General features: G+C 38.9%; 1 protein-coding gene across 2 annotated transcripts in view; it reads right to left on the bottom strand.

Annotated features, from left to right (window-relative positions):
- The window catches only part of BAZ1A (bromodomain adjacent to zinc finger domain 1A), a 131086-nt gene that overhangs the window by 21269 nt on the left and 91847 nt on the right, over positions 1 to 17970 (bottom strand). The window contains exons 13-20 of one of the 2 annotated variants that reach the window (XM_010377369.2): positions 14318 to 14413; positions 13968 to 14192; positions 12313 to 12478; positions 11666 to 11779; positions 8782 to 8906; positions 3917 to 4513; positions 2347 to 2510; positions 1591 to 1745 (exon numbers count right to left, since the gene is read on the bottom strand). In XM_010377369.2, coding sequence (XP_010375671.1) covers positions 1591 to 1745; positions 2347 to 2510; positions 3917 to 4513; positions 8782 to 8906; positions 11666 to 11779; positions 12313 to 12478; positions 13968 to 14192; positions 14318 to 14413 — 1642 coding nt within the window. The remainder of the gene's footprint in view (positions 1 to 1590; positions 1746 to 2346; positions 2511 to 3916; positions 4514 to 8781; positions 8907 to 11665; positions 11780 to 12312; positions 12479 to 13967; positions 14193 to 14317; positions 14414 to 17970) is intronic. The other variant, XM_010377370.2, reaches the window with a different exon arrangement.

Raw genomic sequence — 17970 nt, 5'->3', positions numbered from 1 at the left:
TCACACTGTTGCCCAGGCTGGCGTGCAGTGGCATGATCTCAGCTCACTGCAAGCTCTGCCCCCCCGGGTTCACACCATTCTCCTGCCTCAGTCTCCTGAGTAGCTGGGATTACAGGCGCCCACCACCATGCTCGGCTAATTTTTTGTATTTTTAGTAGAGACGGGGTTTCACTATGTTGGCCAGGCTAGTCTCGAATGCCTGACCTCATGATTCACCCGCCTTGGCCTCCCACAGTGCTAGGATTACAGGTGTGAACCACTGCGCCTGGCCGAAAATGATCATTTTAAAGAGCAAACTCATTCACTCAAAGCCTTTGTACATGGTTTTTCTTCCCAGTGTCCTATTTTTCTCAACTTTAGGGCTCAGCTTTGCAGTCACTTCCTCTTGCACTTCCTTTACTGTCTCCCATGTTCCACTAACACAAGTAGCCTGCCCATGTACTTCATTTGCACTGGGTTTAACCTTCTGTCAGAACCCCATTCTAGTAAATATAATGCTAGCCTCATGTTTCTCCATTGTTCCTTCTAGATGACAAACTGCTTAAAGGCATATAATATCCAAAATAATCTTGAAAAAAATAAAAGTATCTACAGATATAAGATATAGATTCTCATTAGTAATAATATTTAATACATATATATACGTATTTAGAGATGAGGTCTCATTGTTGCTCAGGCTGGAGTGCAGTGGCACAATCATTATTAGCTCACTGCAGCTTTGAAGTCCTAGGGTACAACAATGGAATAGATGGGACTACAAGTGCATGCTGATCAGGCGTGGTGGCTCAGGCCTATAATCCCAGCACTTTGGGAGGCCGAGGCGGGTGGATCACGAGGTCAGGAGATCAAGATCATCCTGGCCAACGTGGTGAAACCCTGTCTCTACTAAAAATACAAAAATTAGCTGGGCATGGTGGCACGTGCCTGTAATTCCAGCTACTCGGGAGGCCGAGGCAGGAGAACTGCTTGAACCAAGGAGTAGGAGGTTGCAGTGAGCTGAGATTATGCTATTTTACTCCAGCCTGACAACAGAGCAAGACTCTGTCTCAAACAACAACAACAACAACAAAAACCAAGTGTATGCCACCATGCCCAGCTAATTAAAAAAAAAAAAAGAGACAGGGTCTCACTATGTTGCCCAGGCTGGTCTCCAACTCCTGGCCTCAAGTGATCCTCCTGCTTCAGCCTCCCGAGTAGCTGAGACTACAGGCCCAAGCCATCTTGCCTGGCTCAAATAATACTCAAGTCTACCAGAATTTACTAATTTACTAAGTTTTCCTATAGAAAAGAAGAATGATAGTATAATTACTTTCCGAAATTAATAAAACCTTAAGTTCAAAGATTAAAAAAAAGAAACTTTTGAGAAATTATCATTATTTGAATGAATTGTCTCTTGGTTGCAGTAGTACAGAGTGGAGTAACAGAGATCCTGAGGTTTAGAAAATGATCATTCCAGTGGTTACAAATATCAAGGTCCTCATGACAAGTTTTTAAGATAAGAAAAAGCAACATATTTACTTAAAAAAAAAAAAAAAACACCTTAAAATGGCAAGGAAAAGTAATGGTTACTTTAGAAAAATCCTTTTGTACCTGTCTTTTACTATGACCTTTGTTTGTTCATCAATTTCCATCTCTTCTACATCTTCATTCACAGTTTTAATTATCCCATTTTCCTTGTTTTCCTCACTTAACAGCTCATACCGTCCACTTTCTAATGCTGATCTCCAGATATATCGATCTGTAACCTGTAACAAAATTCAAACTTACTAACCATGGAAAATGGAATATATTGTTTCTGAGAGGTATGAAGTTCAATATACATATAAAATCAATTCATGGATATTTTAGAAATGATTATGAATCAAAAAGGTATCTAAAAATAAGGTTACTAAGTGGCCAAACTGGAATTCATATTCTTCACAGATGAAAACCATACTACCTTACTTTCTGTATAAATAAATCATAAACAGTTCTAAGATTGGTCACTTGATAGCAGCAAAAAAGTGATAGATGATGGCCAAGGGATGAACAGAATACATTATAAGCCACGAATTACAGATTTTTAAAAGGTAAACAAAGAAACAAACCAATCAACCAGACTCAGCGGAGAAGGCAGGGGCTAGTCAAGGAAGAAGAAAATATCCTTACACATTTCAACATCTAATGAAAATATCAGAAAAAATATTTTGATGCAGGGGAATAAACTTAAGTTTTCATAAAAAATTTATCATTCTCTGGTGTTTATTCAAAACACATATGCCTTGTCTATGCCATATAATTAACAAATATGACCAAAATTCTGGACCAAGTAGATTAGACAAACTAAAAATGGGAACAAGTACAAACCTTAATTGCTCCTAATGTTCCTTGGTAGATTCTATCTTCAATATCTAAAAGAAAATCTCTCAGCCTTAGTTCAAGTTGCTTTTCTGCACACATTTGAGATGGATCATATGCACTGGAAGATCTTCCCCGACTATATGTTGGTTTGCTATCAGGCTGAGGTTTATCTGAAATAGTAAATAATTTTATTATGATTTTCTTATTAAAAACTATAATTACTCCATGTGGCTGTTATGATCTTGAAATAATGGATATAAAAGTGCTTTGTAAATCCTCAAGTGCCACAAATGAATGAATATCATTTATCTTATAAAGCCCTTGTACAGCTACTCAGGAGGCTGAGGCAGGATTGCTTGAGCCCAGGAGTTTGAGTCTGCAGTGAACTATGATATGCCACTGCAATCCAGCCTGGGCAACAGAGCGAGACTCTGTCTCTAAATAAATAACTAAAGCCCTTGTGTCCAGAATATATAAAGAACTCTTACAGCACAATAAAAAGACAACCCAATTTAAAAATGGGCAAAGGATCTGAATAGATATTTAAGGAAGATATACAAATGGCCAATGAGCACATGAAAAGATGCTCAACATTGGCCAGGTGCGGTGGCTCATGCCTGTAATTCCAGCACTTTGGGAGACCAAGGCGGGTGGATCACCTGTCAGGTCAGGAGTTCGAGACCAGCCTGGCCAACATGGTGAAACCTCATCTCTACTAAAAATACAAAAAATTTGCTGGGCGTGGTGGCAGGCGTCTGTTATCCCAGCTACTTGGGAGGCTGAGACAGGAGAACACACTTGAACCCAGCAGGCAGAGATTGCAGTGAGCCCAACAGCCTGGGCAACAAAAACAAAATTCTGTCTCAAAACAAACAAAAAACCCCAAGAATTGTGATCTATAGTTTTTAATCCTGAAAAAAACTGAAGTGGTCATGGTAACATGCCCCTAAATTTAAGCAATTGTTTTTTAAATTTTGATTTAATTTAAAATGTTTTTAGCTCTATTTTCTCCCCCACAGGAAACAAGTAAGCAATTCTTTACCTAGAGAATCTCATTTATTAATATAAAAACGCACATCTAAAAATGCCTTACTGCTTTTTCTTATTTGTCATCAGTGGAGAAACCATCAAGCAGGAAATGCTGCTATTCGACCTGCCCTTGCAGCCAGGCTCCAAAGAAGTGACCATTAGTGGACCTTCTCCCTGGACTCTCAGACAAAACCCTTAATGAGTAACCTCACTCACCATAATCTGTCCAAAACTGATGGCAGCCTTAGAGTCTCTTGGATTTCAGAGTCTACTGACCAAGGAATAAGGAGATCAGGGAGAATATGTATTTTGTTATACCATAGATGTGTTCCTCATAATTCAAATAGAACCCAGTGGAATTTAGAGAATCTTGTTTCTATAAAGAATCACATTCCCAAACTCTGACTTGCAAACTAAAAGGATAGCCTAAATCAAAGATAAGGTGCTGTAAATGTATATCTAATAGCTTGAAAAAATGCTTAATCCTGAATGACCAGAGATTAGGGGGAGGAAAAAACAGTAAAAACAATTTTCATTGAAAATTTACCTGAAAAATGAAATTTCTCTTCAGAAAAACGGGCTAGCTGTGCACATATTCTGCTTTTCTCTTGTAACAAAGTTTCTTTTAAGGCACTTTCTCTATGTCCTCTAGAATTAAGAGCTTCAATAAGCTGGTCTAGCTGTTCACAAGAACTGTAAAAGCACCACCGATTTGGCTTATGCACTGGTTTTGGCAGCTGCACAGAATGGTCACATGGACCTTGGTCAATGTTGGAGGTAGATTCAGACATCAAAGGCTCTCCAGTTTTAGTGGATACCTGAGGATCTTGAGACTGTACATTATTCTGAAATGATGAAGGTCTAGGCAACAGCATGTCTTCAGTAAGACCAGAATAATCCTCTTCAATAAAGAGTCCAGGAATAGAAGGGAAAATCCAGTATCGTCTATACATGCGGTCACGACCCAAGGGAAAGATATTGGTACAGGCTATGGCACTTTGGATTTTTTCCAAGAGCTCTTTCTCTTTTCGTTGGTGTTCCTGTTTTAATGCTTCATCCTCTTCAGCAGTAAGAGGCTCTCTTGTCACACAGTTGATTTCTTCTTGCCTTGTAAATTCTTTAAATCCATTTTGTCCTCTTTTCCCTGTAGTTAAAATGTTTCATCATCATATTTCAAGTTTCCATTAGAAAAATATGAGATACAAATTTACCCCAAGTTATTAGGTGTTACAGACTAAACTGTGTCCCCTCTCCACAACCCAAGTTCATATGTTGAAGCCCTAACCTCCAATGTGACTGTATTTGGAGATAGAACCTTTAAGGAGGTAATTAAGGTCATAAAGGTGGGGCCCTAATCCAACATGATTGGTGTTCTTAAAAGAACAAGAGACACGAGAGATCTTGTTCTCTGACATGCACAGAGAAAAAGCCATGTAAGGATATAGCAAGAAGGCACTGTCTGCAAGCCAAGAAAAAGCCTCTTCAGACACTAACCCTGCTTGATCTTGGACTTCCAGACTCCAGAACTGTGAGAAAACAAATTTCTGTTTTTTTTTTTTTTTTTTTTTGAGACGGAGTCTCGCTCTGTCGCCCAGGCTGGAGTGCAGTGGCCGGATCTCAGCTCACTGCAAGCTCCGCCTCCCGGGTTTACGCCATTCTCCTGCCTCAGCCTCCCGAGTAGCTGGGACTACAGGCGCCCGCCACCTCGCCCAGCTAGTTTTTTTGTATTTTTTAGTAGAGACGGGGTTTCACCATGTTAGCCAGGATGGTCTCGATCTCCTGACCTTGTGATCTGCCCGTCTCGGCCTCCCAAAGTGCTGGGATTACAGGCTTGAGCCACCACGCCCGGCCGAAATTTCTGTTGTTTAAGGCACCCCAGTCTGTGGTATTTCGTTATGGCAGCCCAAGCAGACTAATACTCTTATGTTATTAAGAAATCAATATACTTAAATCTAAAGGGGCATACAAAATCTGTAATTTCCATACTGGAGAGTGCAGTAGAGTATGTTAGTTATCCTCCAGTAGTCATCCCAGTCCTTCCTCTAAGGGAGGAATAACAGCAAATTACTTCTGGAGAAGACCAGCTTATAAATATTTGTCTTTGTGGATCTTTTGGTCTTCACAGCTATTCAATTCCACTGTTGTGGCCCAAAAGCAATCACAGGTAACATGCAGACAATCAGCATGGCTGTGGCTCAATATAACTATTTATGGACAGTGAAATCTGAATTTCATATAATTTTCACTTATCACAAAGTATCATTCTTCTTTTTTCCAGTCATTTAAATTGTAAAAATCCAGCCGGCGCAGTGGCTTACGCCTGTAAATCCCAGAACTTTGGGAGGCCAATGTGGGCGGATCACCTGACATCAGGAGTTCTTGACCAGCCTGGCCAACATGGTGAAATCCCATCTCTACTAAAAATACAGAAATTAGCTGGACGTGGTAGCAAGCACTTGTAATCCCAGCTACTCAGGAGGCTGAGGCATGAGAATCACTTGAACCCAGGAGGTGGAGGTTGCAGTGAGCCAAGATCATGCCACTATACTCCAGCCTGGGGGATAGAGTGAGACTGTCTCCAAAAAAGGGGGAAAATTCCTTTTTAGCTTATGAGTTATACAAAAACAGGGCAGGGCAGGGCACAGTGGCTCACATCTGTAATCCCAACACTTTGGGAGGCCGAGGTGGCTGGATCACTTGAGGGCAGGAGTTTGAAACCAGCCTGGCCAACATGACAAAACACATCACTACTAAAAATACAAAAATCAACCAAGTGTGGTGACGTGCACCTGTAATCCCAGCTACTCAGGAGGCTGAGGCAGGAGAATCGCTTGAACCCAGAAGGTGGAGGTTGCAGTGAGCCGAGATGGCGCCACTGCACCCCAGCCTGGGTGACAGAGCGAGACTCCACCTCAAAAAACAACAAAAAAAATGAGGCCGGCCAGATTTGGCATACAAACTGTTATTTACTAACCACTGGTTGAAGGTAACAGAACCACTAGTTTTCATCTGGGCACTTAGCAACCCAAAAGAAGGACAACATTTCCCAGAGTAGGCACGAAAAACTTTTGTTCAAAGAGATGGGATCAGAAGCAGTGTGTGTACCCTCTGGACTGTGCTTCCCTTTCCTCCTTCCCACTTCCAAATAGCTAGAATGCAGACATGGTGATAAATCATTTTGGAACATGAGAATGGCAGCAAAACCCTAAGGATGGCAGTACCAACAAGACAGAAAGAGCTCGGACCCCTGATAATCTGCCTTGACTTTGATAATATGTTGGAATTAAATTTCTCTGTTGTTTCAGTTGCTGTCAAATTGCTTTGATAGTTGGGAAGTATTTTTTCATTCTATTTCTTTTGCTTGAAAGAGTTTGTGTAAGACTGGAATTATCTGCTTTTAAAAAAAATTTGGCAGAATTCACCTTTAAAGTTGTCTAGGACTGATGTTTTCTCTGCAGAAAGATTTTAGTACTGATTCAAGTTCTTTAATCGTTTAAGACCATCTACATTAACAAATTTCTTCATAAATCCATTTTGATAATTTGTATTTTTCTAGGATTTTATTTTTGCATACATTTTCAAATGCATCAAAAAATTGTGTATTATCTCCTTAAGTTTCTACTCTATCCATAGTTAATGTTGCTCCCCTTTCAGTCCTAACTTTATTATGATCTTTATAAAAATCAGTTTCAACAAAGGTTTGTCCAGTTTGTGTCTTTCTCAGAAGAACACACTTTTGGATTTGTTGTTGTTCTTTACTATATTTTTATTTTATTTTTTTAAGAAAGGGTCTTCCTCTGTTGCCCAGGCTGGAGTGCAGTGGCATAATCAGGGCTCACTGCAGCCCTGATCTCCCAGGCTCAAGTGACCCTCCCACCTTAGCCTACTGAGTAGCTGGGACTACAGGTGCATGCCACCATGCCCAGCTTGCTTTTTGGGTACTTTTTGTAGTGATGGGGTTTCACTATGTTGCCAAGGCCGATTTTGAACTCCTGGGCTTAAGTAATCCAGCCTCCCAGAGTGCTGGGATTACAGGCATGAGCCACTGCACCTGGCCCTACTATATTTTTATTTTCTATTAATTTCTACTCTAATGTATTATTTCCTTCAGACTTGGGGGGATTATTCTTTTTCCCCCACCATCTTCTTAAATAAATGTCTAGCTCAGTTTGTGTTTCTTCTTTTCTAATATGTATTAAAGCTATACATTCTCCCCTAAGTAGAGGGACTGTATTCAACAAGTGTTAATATTCAGTAATCTTTAGTTTGATTCGTTTTAAATATTTTTTAGTTTCCATTATAGTTTCTCTTTTGACCCAATATTTAGAAGTCTGTTTTAAAGCTCGAATCATATTAGGTTTGCTTTAGATTTTGAAATCAATTGCATTGTAATCAGACAATACAGCTTCCATGATACGGGAAATTTTCCATCTACTTAGAGTAACCATTTAGAAAAAAATACAGAAAAAAGACCCCATCGAAATTACAGGCACAGAATTAACTTAAGGATTTCTTTTGATAGTCATTAAATAAGGTTGCTTAAGGATCCTCAAAAGAAATTTGTATTAAGAGCTTTTAAAAGATGTATTCGCTTTGATCTAGCAATTTATGAAATAATTTTAAGGTAGGTGAGCGTTCCACTTTCATCAATATGATACAAATTATGTGCATTATTGATCTTTATATCTCTGGTGTATAGGAGGCATCCAATGCATGCTGAATGAGTCCATTATAGAATGCAAATTTCTATTTGGCCCAAATAAAGTAGTAAATGTAAAAATTCAACAAAACTTGCTGACTAACCAAAAGTTAAAGTCATGAGAAACTGTCCTATTAAAGACATAGGAACATTATCTCTTTTTTTCTGAAGTATAGATGATGTTTAAATAATGACCCTTGGCCGGGCGCGGTGGCTCAAGCCTGTAATCCCAGCACTTTGGGAGGCCGAGACGGGCGGATCACGAGGTTAGGAGATCGAAACCATCCTGGCTAACACGGTGAAACCCCGTCTCTACTAAAAATACAAAAAACTAGCCGGGCGAGGTGGCGGCGCCTGTAGTCCCAGCTACTCGGGAGGCTGAGGCAGGAGAATGGCGGGAACCCGGGAGGCGGAGCTTGCAGTGAGCTGAGATCTGGCCACTGCACTCCAGCCTGGGTGACAGAGCGAGACTCCGTCTCAAAAAAAAAAAAAAATAAATAAATAAATAATGACCCAATCATAAATGTACTAATAGGACTTCATAACACATTTTACAACTCATCACAGCTATGAGGTGGGCATTTAAAAAAACAAACACAGCCTGGAATCACAAACGAAAGCAATCAATATATTTCAGAGGAGCTGAATTAATAAAGTGCTTTATCAGTAAAAAACAAACAAACAAGAATGCTCTTAAGAAATTTCAGTATTACCCCTTCTGCCTCTTTTATGTGATCCTGGGTCATCTTCATCTTCAGTGACCATATCTTGATCTAATTCCTTTTGCTCTGTGTCTTTGCTCTCAGTGCTAGTATCAAAATCTTCCCTTTCTTCCTCCCTTAAGGATAAAAACAAGGATGACATTTACTAATGAATATATAATTCCGTTTATGAAATATTTATTGCTTGCTTATGAAGTCCCAGGCATAGGCTTAGGAAGTAGTGAACAACATGACACAGTTTATGGTCTTGCAGAGAAAACAGATAATTACACAAATCATTTAAAAAATATGTAATAAGTACTAAAACAAGAGCAGTTCAAGGTATTATGAAAACATTTCAAGGAGAATGAAACTGACTCTTAGGGATCAAAAAGGCTGGCTTGAAGAAGTGACATTTTATAATTTGAGACCAGGGAGATGGGGAGGAGTGTGTGCTACAGAGGAATAACATACACAATGGAACAGAGCTCAAGAGAAACAGAAGCTTATAATTTTGAGAAAAGTGTAACGGAGAAAGCAGTAATCCAAGAGGTAGATGAGAAAAAGGCAGGGTAAGATTAGGCTGGGCCTTGTAAGGCCTTATCCAAAAAGCAATAGGAAAAAAACCAGAAGAATTTAGAAAGGGAAATGGTATTAGAAAGTACTGTAGCCACTGTGTGAAAAATTACCTGGGAAAGAAAGTAGATGAGGGGCCAGTAATAATAGTAACAGATCAGTAGTGGTCTAGGTGGCTGGCTAGGCGGTGATGGTGGCTTAGAGTAGGAAGGAGAGAAGATGACAAATAGTGGAAGAGAGAAATTCAGAAACAGGCAGAATGAACACAATATAGCTGTTTAATTCATTATGTTATCCAAATTAAAACTAAAATTATATGAATCTTGAAATAAATTACACCATTATGTTCTAAATCCAAAGTTGGGTTTTGCAAGCTCTAATATAAGGAGAGCCAGGGATAATGTAAATGAGTGGGGCTGAATGAATATTTAAAAAATATGAAGACGTGAAAGTCATACAATGTTACTTTTCTTTTTTAAAAAACTGAGCTTATATACCATAACAATCACCATTTTAAAGTGTACAATTTAGTGGTCTTTAGTGTATTCACAAGGTTACACAATCATTACCACTGTCAATTCCAGAACACTTTCATCATACCAAAAGGAAACACCATATCCATTAGTAGTCATTTCCCATTTCCTCTTTTTTGCTGCCCCTGGCAACCATACATCTACTCTCTACTGATTTGCTTATTCTGGACATTTCGTGTAAATGGAGTCATACAACATATAGTGTTTTGTCACTAGCTGCTTTTTTTGAGATAGAATCTCACTCTGCTGCCCAGGCTGGAGCACAATCTCAGCTCACTGCAACCTCCACCTCCAGGCCTCCAGGAGAATCCAGGGCAATTCTCCTGCCTGTACAGGTGTGTGCCACCAAGCCTGGCTAATTTTTTGTATTTTTAGTAGAAACAGAGTTTCACCATGTTGGCCAGGTTGGTCTCAAACTCCTGACATCAGGTGATCTGCCCGCCTCAGCCTCCCAAAGTGCTGGGATTACAGGCGTGAGACAGTGCGCCCGGCCGTAACTAGATTCTTTAGCATACATTTTCAAAGTTCATCCACGTTATAGCCTGCATTAGAACTCCATTCCTTTTTATTGTTGAATAATATTCTCCTTTATGGACATACCATGGAAGAGATAAACCATTTGTTTATCCATTCATCAACGGATGGACATTTGGGTTGTTATCACTTCTGGCTATTAAGAATAATGCTGCTATGAACATTTGTGTATACATTTTTGGGTGAAGGTATGCTTTTAATTCTCTCAGGAATATATCCAGGAGTGCAATTGCTGGGTCATACAGTAACAAATGGTTTAATTGTTTGAAGAACTGTCAAACTGTTTTCCAAAGTAACTGCATCATTTACATTCCCACAAGCAATGTATGAGAGTCCTGATTTCTCAACTCCTCATCAAAACTTGTTATTGTTTGTCAATTTGATTATGGCCAGCCTACTGGGTGTGAAGTGTTATCTTACTGTGGTTTTGATGTACATTTCCCTGATGATTAATGATGTTGAGCATCTTCTCACGTACTTATTGCATATCTTCTTTGGAGAAATATCTATTCAAATCCATTGCTCACTTTTTAATTGGGTTGTTTTAAAAAATTGTTTTTTCTTTTTATTATTTCTTCTTTATTTTTTGACATTTAAAAAATTAACTCCCTATTCTGAATCTTTCAATTTTTTATTGTTGAGTTGTAAGAATTATTTTATATTCTGGATACAAGTCCCTTATCAGATATACGATTTGCAAATATTTTCTTCTATTGCAAGTTTGTGACCTAAGATCTTAAGGCTTATTAATGGGTATTTTTACACACAAGTATTAAAAAGTCAAAGTCAATATACTAATTTTGGAATATTGAGTTTTTTCAGAACTTTCCTTTGCAGATTTCTTTAAAAAAGAAAAAAGATGATTTCTGTCACATTCCTACTTGTTTTCATAGACAGTCCTATCTCAAATATTCTAAAATGCAATAAAATACTTAGGTATCTCTAAATTACTTAAGGTGCAGTCATCCTCTCCCTATATCATCTACCAAAAAACATCCAATCTCAACCCTGTTCTTCTATATAGTGCAGAATAACTATGAAATACAGTATACACCTGTGATACTGGTGGAAGGGACAGAGAAATATATTATTGGTTAAAAATAGCCTATTGAGTGTTTTTCTGGGAAGTTATCATGTACCTATAATAAAAGACAACTTTTCTAAAAATCTGAGAGCATTTTTAGAGTTTAACATGTCTGGTTTTTATTCTTTATGTATGGTAAAGCAGGTGAACAGTGTGATTCACACCATACCCAACAGATGTATCTGCTGTTGAATTTCTTTGCTCATCTTCTTTCAGTTTTTCTTGTTTCTCTTTCATTTTTTGTTCTTGCTCCTTAAGTTTTTCTTCCTTCCTTTTACGAATTCTAAAAGTTAAAATGAAATATGGTAGTCTATCTGATGCACATATACTTTTCACTTTTAGCATCTTGTCTTTAATCAAATCATGGAAAGTACTCCAAACATTATTATAAAACTATAATGTAGTAATCATTCATAAGCTTTTTTTTTTCTTTTTTTTTTCTTTGAGACAGTTTCACTCTGCTGCCCAGGCTGATCCTGCTTCCTAGGATCAAGTGATTCTTGTGCCTCAACCTCCCGAGTAGCTGGAATTATAGGCATGCGCCTCCACACCCGGTTAATTTTTATATTTTTAGTAGAGACGGGGTTTGGCCATGTTGGCCATGCTAGTCTCGAACTCCTGACCTCCCAAATCCGCCCTCCCAAAGTGCTGGGATTGCAAGCGTGAGCCACCACGCCTGGCCTCATTCACAAGCTCTTAGTAAAGCCATCAAACATCGGTATAATCAAATCCACATTATAGCACCATGTGAAATATGGTTTTAAATGCAAAGAAATAAACAGTTTCATTAACACAACTATTACAATTCTTTCTTACCTGGCAGCTGCTTCTTCCCTCTCTTTTCGATGTTGTTCTGCTTTTAATTCCCGGAACTCCTGCTTTGCCTGTCGTAATATATCAACATAATCTTCAATAAAATCCCTAGTCGAAACTAGGGTCAGTAGCTTTCCACAGAGAGCATGGAGTATCTTCATTTTTTCTCCTGTCAAAAATTGGTAAATACTTCTGTATTATCAATCACAACAAATGAATTGTGTTTGAACTTTTTAAATTTGTGGCTCAATATGAAAATGCCTAATAAAGAATAGGGAGTAGTCTCTCAAACATGTCAATGACATGTCTTCAGAAAAAAGCAACTATGGGCCAGGCGCAGTGGCTCACATCTGTAATCCCAGCACTTTGGGAGGCTGAGGCAGGCAGATCACCTGAGGTCAGGAGTTCGAGACCAGCCTGGCCAACATGGTGAAATCCCATCTCTACTAAAAATACAAAAATAGCTGCATGCGGTGGCATGTGCCTGTTAGTTCCAGCTACTTGGGAGGCTGAGGCTGCAGAATCGCTTGAACCTGGGAGGTGGAGATTGCGGTGAGCCAAGATCGCACCACTGCACTCCAGCCTGGGTGACTGAGACTCTGTCTCAAAAAACAAACAAACAAAAAAGGCAACTCTGAATCCAGTTTAACAGCTATTGATATATGAGGCATTTCAAATGTGTGTCTTGTATACTAGTAGTTAAATAAACATGAGAAATTTTGTAATTACAAAGAATTGTTTTTCAAGTTTTTTTTTACTTATTTGAGATGGAGTCTTGCTCTGTCACCCAGGCTGGAGTATGGTGGCACCATCTGGGCTCACAGCAACCTCTGCCTCCTGCGTTCAAGCGATTCTCCTGCCTCTGCCTCTGAGTAGCTGGGAGTACAGGCACATAGCACCACGCCCAGCTAATTTTTGTGTTTTTAGTAAAGATGGTGTTTCACCATGTTGGCCAGGCTGGTCTCGAACTCCTGACCTCAGGTGATCTGCCCACCTTGGCCTCCCAAGGTGCTGGGATTACAGGCATGAGCCACTGTGTCTGGCCCTCAAGTTTTAATTTTTTGGCTGAGTAACTGAAGTTCAAATCAATACTAAACTGTAATCACATGAATTAAAAAAAAAGACCATGGTAAATTACTATTTCTAAAAGACTGCACAAAAAAACCACCATTAATTATAAAGACTGCAAATGTTAGGAAGTAAGGTATTCTACTTTATTGTATGTTCTCTAAAGTATACTAAACTCTTTACTTGTACATGTAATTCTTTAAAAAAAGGAAGTAAAAATAGCTTCATCTTAACCTTATATACTGTTTCTCATACCTCAAACACTTATTCAAGTGAATGGCAGGATTTAGCAGCCATTTAAACTTCTGATACACTAATGAATACAAGAGAAAGCTAATTTTCTAGCTAATTCTCACCCTTTTAAACTCAGTAGCTGTAGTAGATTAATCATACATTTAAAAATATTAGAAAATCCAAATAAAAAAGACAATCATAAATAATTGAAGTTAATATGAATAATAACAATAGTCTGCTTTATCTTTTTCTCTTTTAATACTGATTTAACATAAAATTTCTCATCAGCTCCTTAGTTTTCTGGGCATAAGAGGGTAGGAAGTGGGCAGGTACAAATTCCAACTTGCAAAGCTTACCTGGTGTCAAATCATACACTGAGGTGCTTGACAGTTTCTTCACTAGACTGGGATTGCTCAAACGAAGTTCCATACAAGCATCATCTGTAGCATCAAATCCTCCTCGTTTTTGATATCTATACTTTGCATTTGCCGATGTTACATCAGCACCTGAAGCTAAGATGTGCAGTCTGAGGATTTCTGAAAGAGTGCAGCTATCAAGATCCAAACTTTTCAAACTGCAGCCTATAGTTGTTAAAAATGAAATAGTCATTTAGAATATAAACAATAAATACTCAGCAATGTAAATGTACCTTTATAAAATTAAAAATAAAAAGCCAAACAAACAAAAAAACAAAACCCACACATACCCTGGTGTAACTGTGGCCATGCAGCTGCCAAAGATGCAACTGCAGACAGTGCAGATTTTGTGGGGTCTGCATCTTCATCCAAAGCCTCTGTTAAATCTTTAAGGAAATAAATACTTTATTCTAGTGCAAATCAAAGCTTGAATATTTGGGAATAATGCCCGTTTTAAATGGTGAAAAAAACAGCAAACAACCTTAACATTCAGAACCTCAAAAGAACAAACACTAGGTACAAGCATTATTCACATTCTGCTTCATCACCACCTACAGCTATAAATCCTAAACCATGCACTACACAGACATTTTCATAACTTAACAGAAAAGACAATTTCCAAATTACCAATGAGACGCACATAAACATTCCCCCCAAAAGATAAAATGCACTTTAGAATTAAAAACAAATCTCCTCACTCAATATAACCTTAGAAAAGTCTACCTTGAAAATTGGAATCCATTTAAAGATACCCTAATCTTTTATGATTTTTTTTTTTTTTTTGAGACGTAGTCTTTCTCTGTCACCCAGGCTGGAGTGCAGTGGCACGATCTCGACTCACTGCAACCTCCACCTCCCGGGTTCAAGCAATTCTCCTTTCTCAGTCTCCTGAGCAGCTGGGACTACAGGCACCTGCTACCATGCCCGGCTAATTTTTATATTTTTAGTAGAGACAAGGTTTCACCTTGTTGGTCAGGCTGGTCTTGAACTCCTGACCTCAGGTGATCCACCCGCCTTGGCCTCCCAAAGTGCTGGGATTACAAGCGTGAGCCACGGTGCCCATCCCTTTTATGAATATTTTAAGATTAAGTCGTAACAAAGTATAGGTTATAGTCATCACAAAATCATCACAGAAAATGAGCTAAAAGAAGTAAAAGATGGCACTACTGTAATTTAACTATTGAAATATCTTCATCAAAATTTGACATTTTTATTTTGAAAATTTTACAGGCCAAGTGCGGTGGCTGATGCCTGTAATCTCAGTACTTTGGGAGGCTGAGGTGGGCAGATCACAAGGTCAAGAGATCCAGACCATCCTGGCCAACATGGTGAAACCCTGTCTCTACCAAAAATACAAAAATTAGCTGGGTGCGGTGGTGCGCGCCCGTAGTCCCAGCTACTCGGGAGGCTGAGGCAGGAGAGTCATTTGAACCTGGGAGGCAGAGGGTGCAGTGAGCCAAGATCGTGCCACTGCACTGCAGTCTGGTGACAGACCGAGACTCTGTCTCAAAAAAAAAAAAAAAAAAAAAAAAAAGAAAAATTTCCAATCCAAAAACCAGCAGGGGCCGGGTGCAGTGGCTCATGCCTGTAATCCCAGTACTTTGGGAATCCGAGGTGGGCGGATCACCTGAGGTCAGGAGTTTGAGACCAACGTGGCCAACATGGTGAAACCCCGTCTCTTCTAAAATACAAAAATTAGCTGGGCGTGGTGGCACATGTCTGTAACCCCAGCTACTTGGGAGGCTGAGGCATGAGAATCGCTTGGACCTGGGAGGCGTAGGTTGCAGTGAGCCGAGATGGTGCCACTGCACTCCAGCCTGGGTGACAGAGTTAGACTCCGTCTCAAAAACAAAACAGAACAGAACAAAACAACAGGAAGATTTCCCTGAATTTTCTAAATAAATTGCTTTAGCTTTAAAATAGTGCTTAGCTTACACATAAAACTAAACAACAAATCTACTGGTATAAATGTGTGTAAAGCATTAGTATATCCAGTTATTCCTAAGTATAATACATAGATTGATCAGTGTCAAGCTATGAAAAACCCTTCTGTTATATCATAGTACAGTGTACACAGATTCAGACTAAGAGTCAGATAATGTATATTCTAGTATTAGCTATGCTAGTGCCTCATAATGTGCCCTTGAGACAAGTCACTTAATCTGGGGTTCATTTTTATTTTTTTTGAAGATAGAGTCTCACTCTGTCACCAGGCTGGAGTGCAGTGGCGTGATCTTGGCTCACCGCAACCTCTGCCTCCCAGGTTTAAGCAATTCTCTGCTAATTTTTGCATTTTTAGTAGAGACAGGGTTTCACCATCTTGGCCAGGCTGGTCTTGAACTCCTGACCTTGTGATCCACCGTGCTTAGCCTCATTTTTCTTTTTCTTTTTGAGACAGGCTTTGAATCTGTCGCCCAGGCTGGAGTGCAGTGCTGCGATCTCACCTCACTACAACCTCTGCCTTCTGGGCTCAAGCCATCCTCCCACCTCGGCCTCCCCAGTAGCTGGGACTACAGGCGCATGCCACCATGCCCACCTAGTTTTTGTATTTTTTGCAGAGGCAGGATTTTGCCACATTGTCCAGGCTGGTCTCACATTCCTGAGCTCAAATGATCCACCTGCCCTGGCTTCCCAAAGTGCTGGGATTACAGGTATGAGCTGCCATGCCCGGCCCATCTTTCTTAAAGGAATGAGTCTGGATCAGCCATTTTCAAATTCTTCCAAAAAAATTTTTTTTTTCTTGAAAACTCAATATAAAAGAGATAAAACATGCTCTTGTTAAAGTGAGATATGGAGATAAGAATTCTGCCTTTTCATCTTTCCAACTCTCCTGCAGTGGCACTGAAGAATTTCTGAACAATTTGTAGGGTGCCTTGGATTAGAGTTTGAAAATCACTAGGCTAATCTTCCGTGGTTCTTTAGCCTTCTACTATATGACTCTCCTACCAAAGTCCAAAGCCTGACAAAATTAACCTTAGAAAACAGTCCCTTACTAAAGGAAAAAGGCAGCTCTGGGATCGTATCTAATTACAATCATTGACAATTTCATGGCATTTCAAGCATACGTAGGGCCACACAGGAGAAGCTATCTATAAAATCTGCATATATGCCAAAAGTCATTCCTACCAGACCTAATCTAGCCCAAATGACAGAAATCATATTCTTCTGTAGCAGAAAAATACTATATCTAAAATTTCCTCAATGTTCATTTTACATATATATAAAGCCAAACAAATTTAATTGATGAGCACTCCAAAATTAACAACAGTCCTAGATACAAACTGTAAAAGTGTGTTGGCTCTCATCCTGCAGCAATCACCACATTCAACCTATACCATCTATAGAAAGTTATAATTTCCTAAGACAAAGGCTATAAAAAGGCCTTTAGGAAATGAAAAACCAATGAAATGCATTTTTAATTGTGTTAAAGTAATATGCTAAAATATATTCTTTAACTCTTTATCGATCATATGGCATTCTTAAGAAACTAAATACCATTCTAGGATTTGCTTAGTGATAGTCACTTGGGTACATCACACCAAGAGAATATAGCCAAATTATATCCAGTATTTTATGACTAACTGCAACAGATATATTTATTGTCATCATAATCTAGAATTAGGTGCATACAATTCTAACACTAGACAATGATCCAACAAATACACAAAACTATTCTATATAAAGAGGATGCTCTTGTTCCCATACTTTGAAGGGCTTTTTAGTTCATAAGACTAAAGAGAGGAACTGATGTATTAAATATAAGATTTTTAAAATTGGTAGTCAAAATCTCTCAGGTTTGATATAAAAACAGGGAGACCAAGGGCCAAAGAAATTAGATCTTCTCAAAGACAGATAATTTTACAGGCAATGCCAGAGGAAACATATATTCAAAAATTCAACTTCTTTACCATATTATGAAGCAACATAGCACAGTTGTAATGAG

Source organism: Rhinopithecus roxellana, chromosome 5, assembly GCF_007565055.1.
Source record: "Rhinopithecus roxellana isolate Shanxi Qingling chromosome 5, ASM756505v1, whole genome shotgun sequence".
NCBI lineage: Eukaryota > Metazoa > Chordata > Mammalia > Primates > Cercopithecidae > Rhinopithecus > Rhinopithecus roxellana.
The sequence above is the reverse complement of the archived record's forward strand: the minus strand, read 5'-3'. Positions and strand labels throughout refer to the sequence as shown.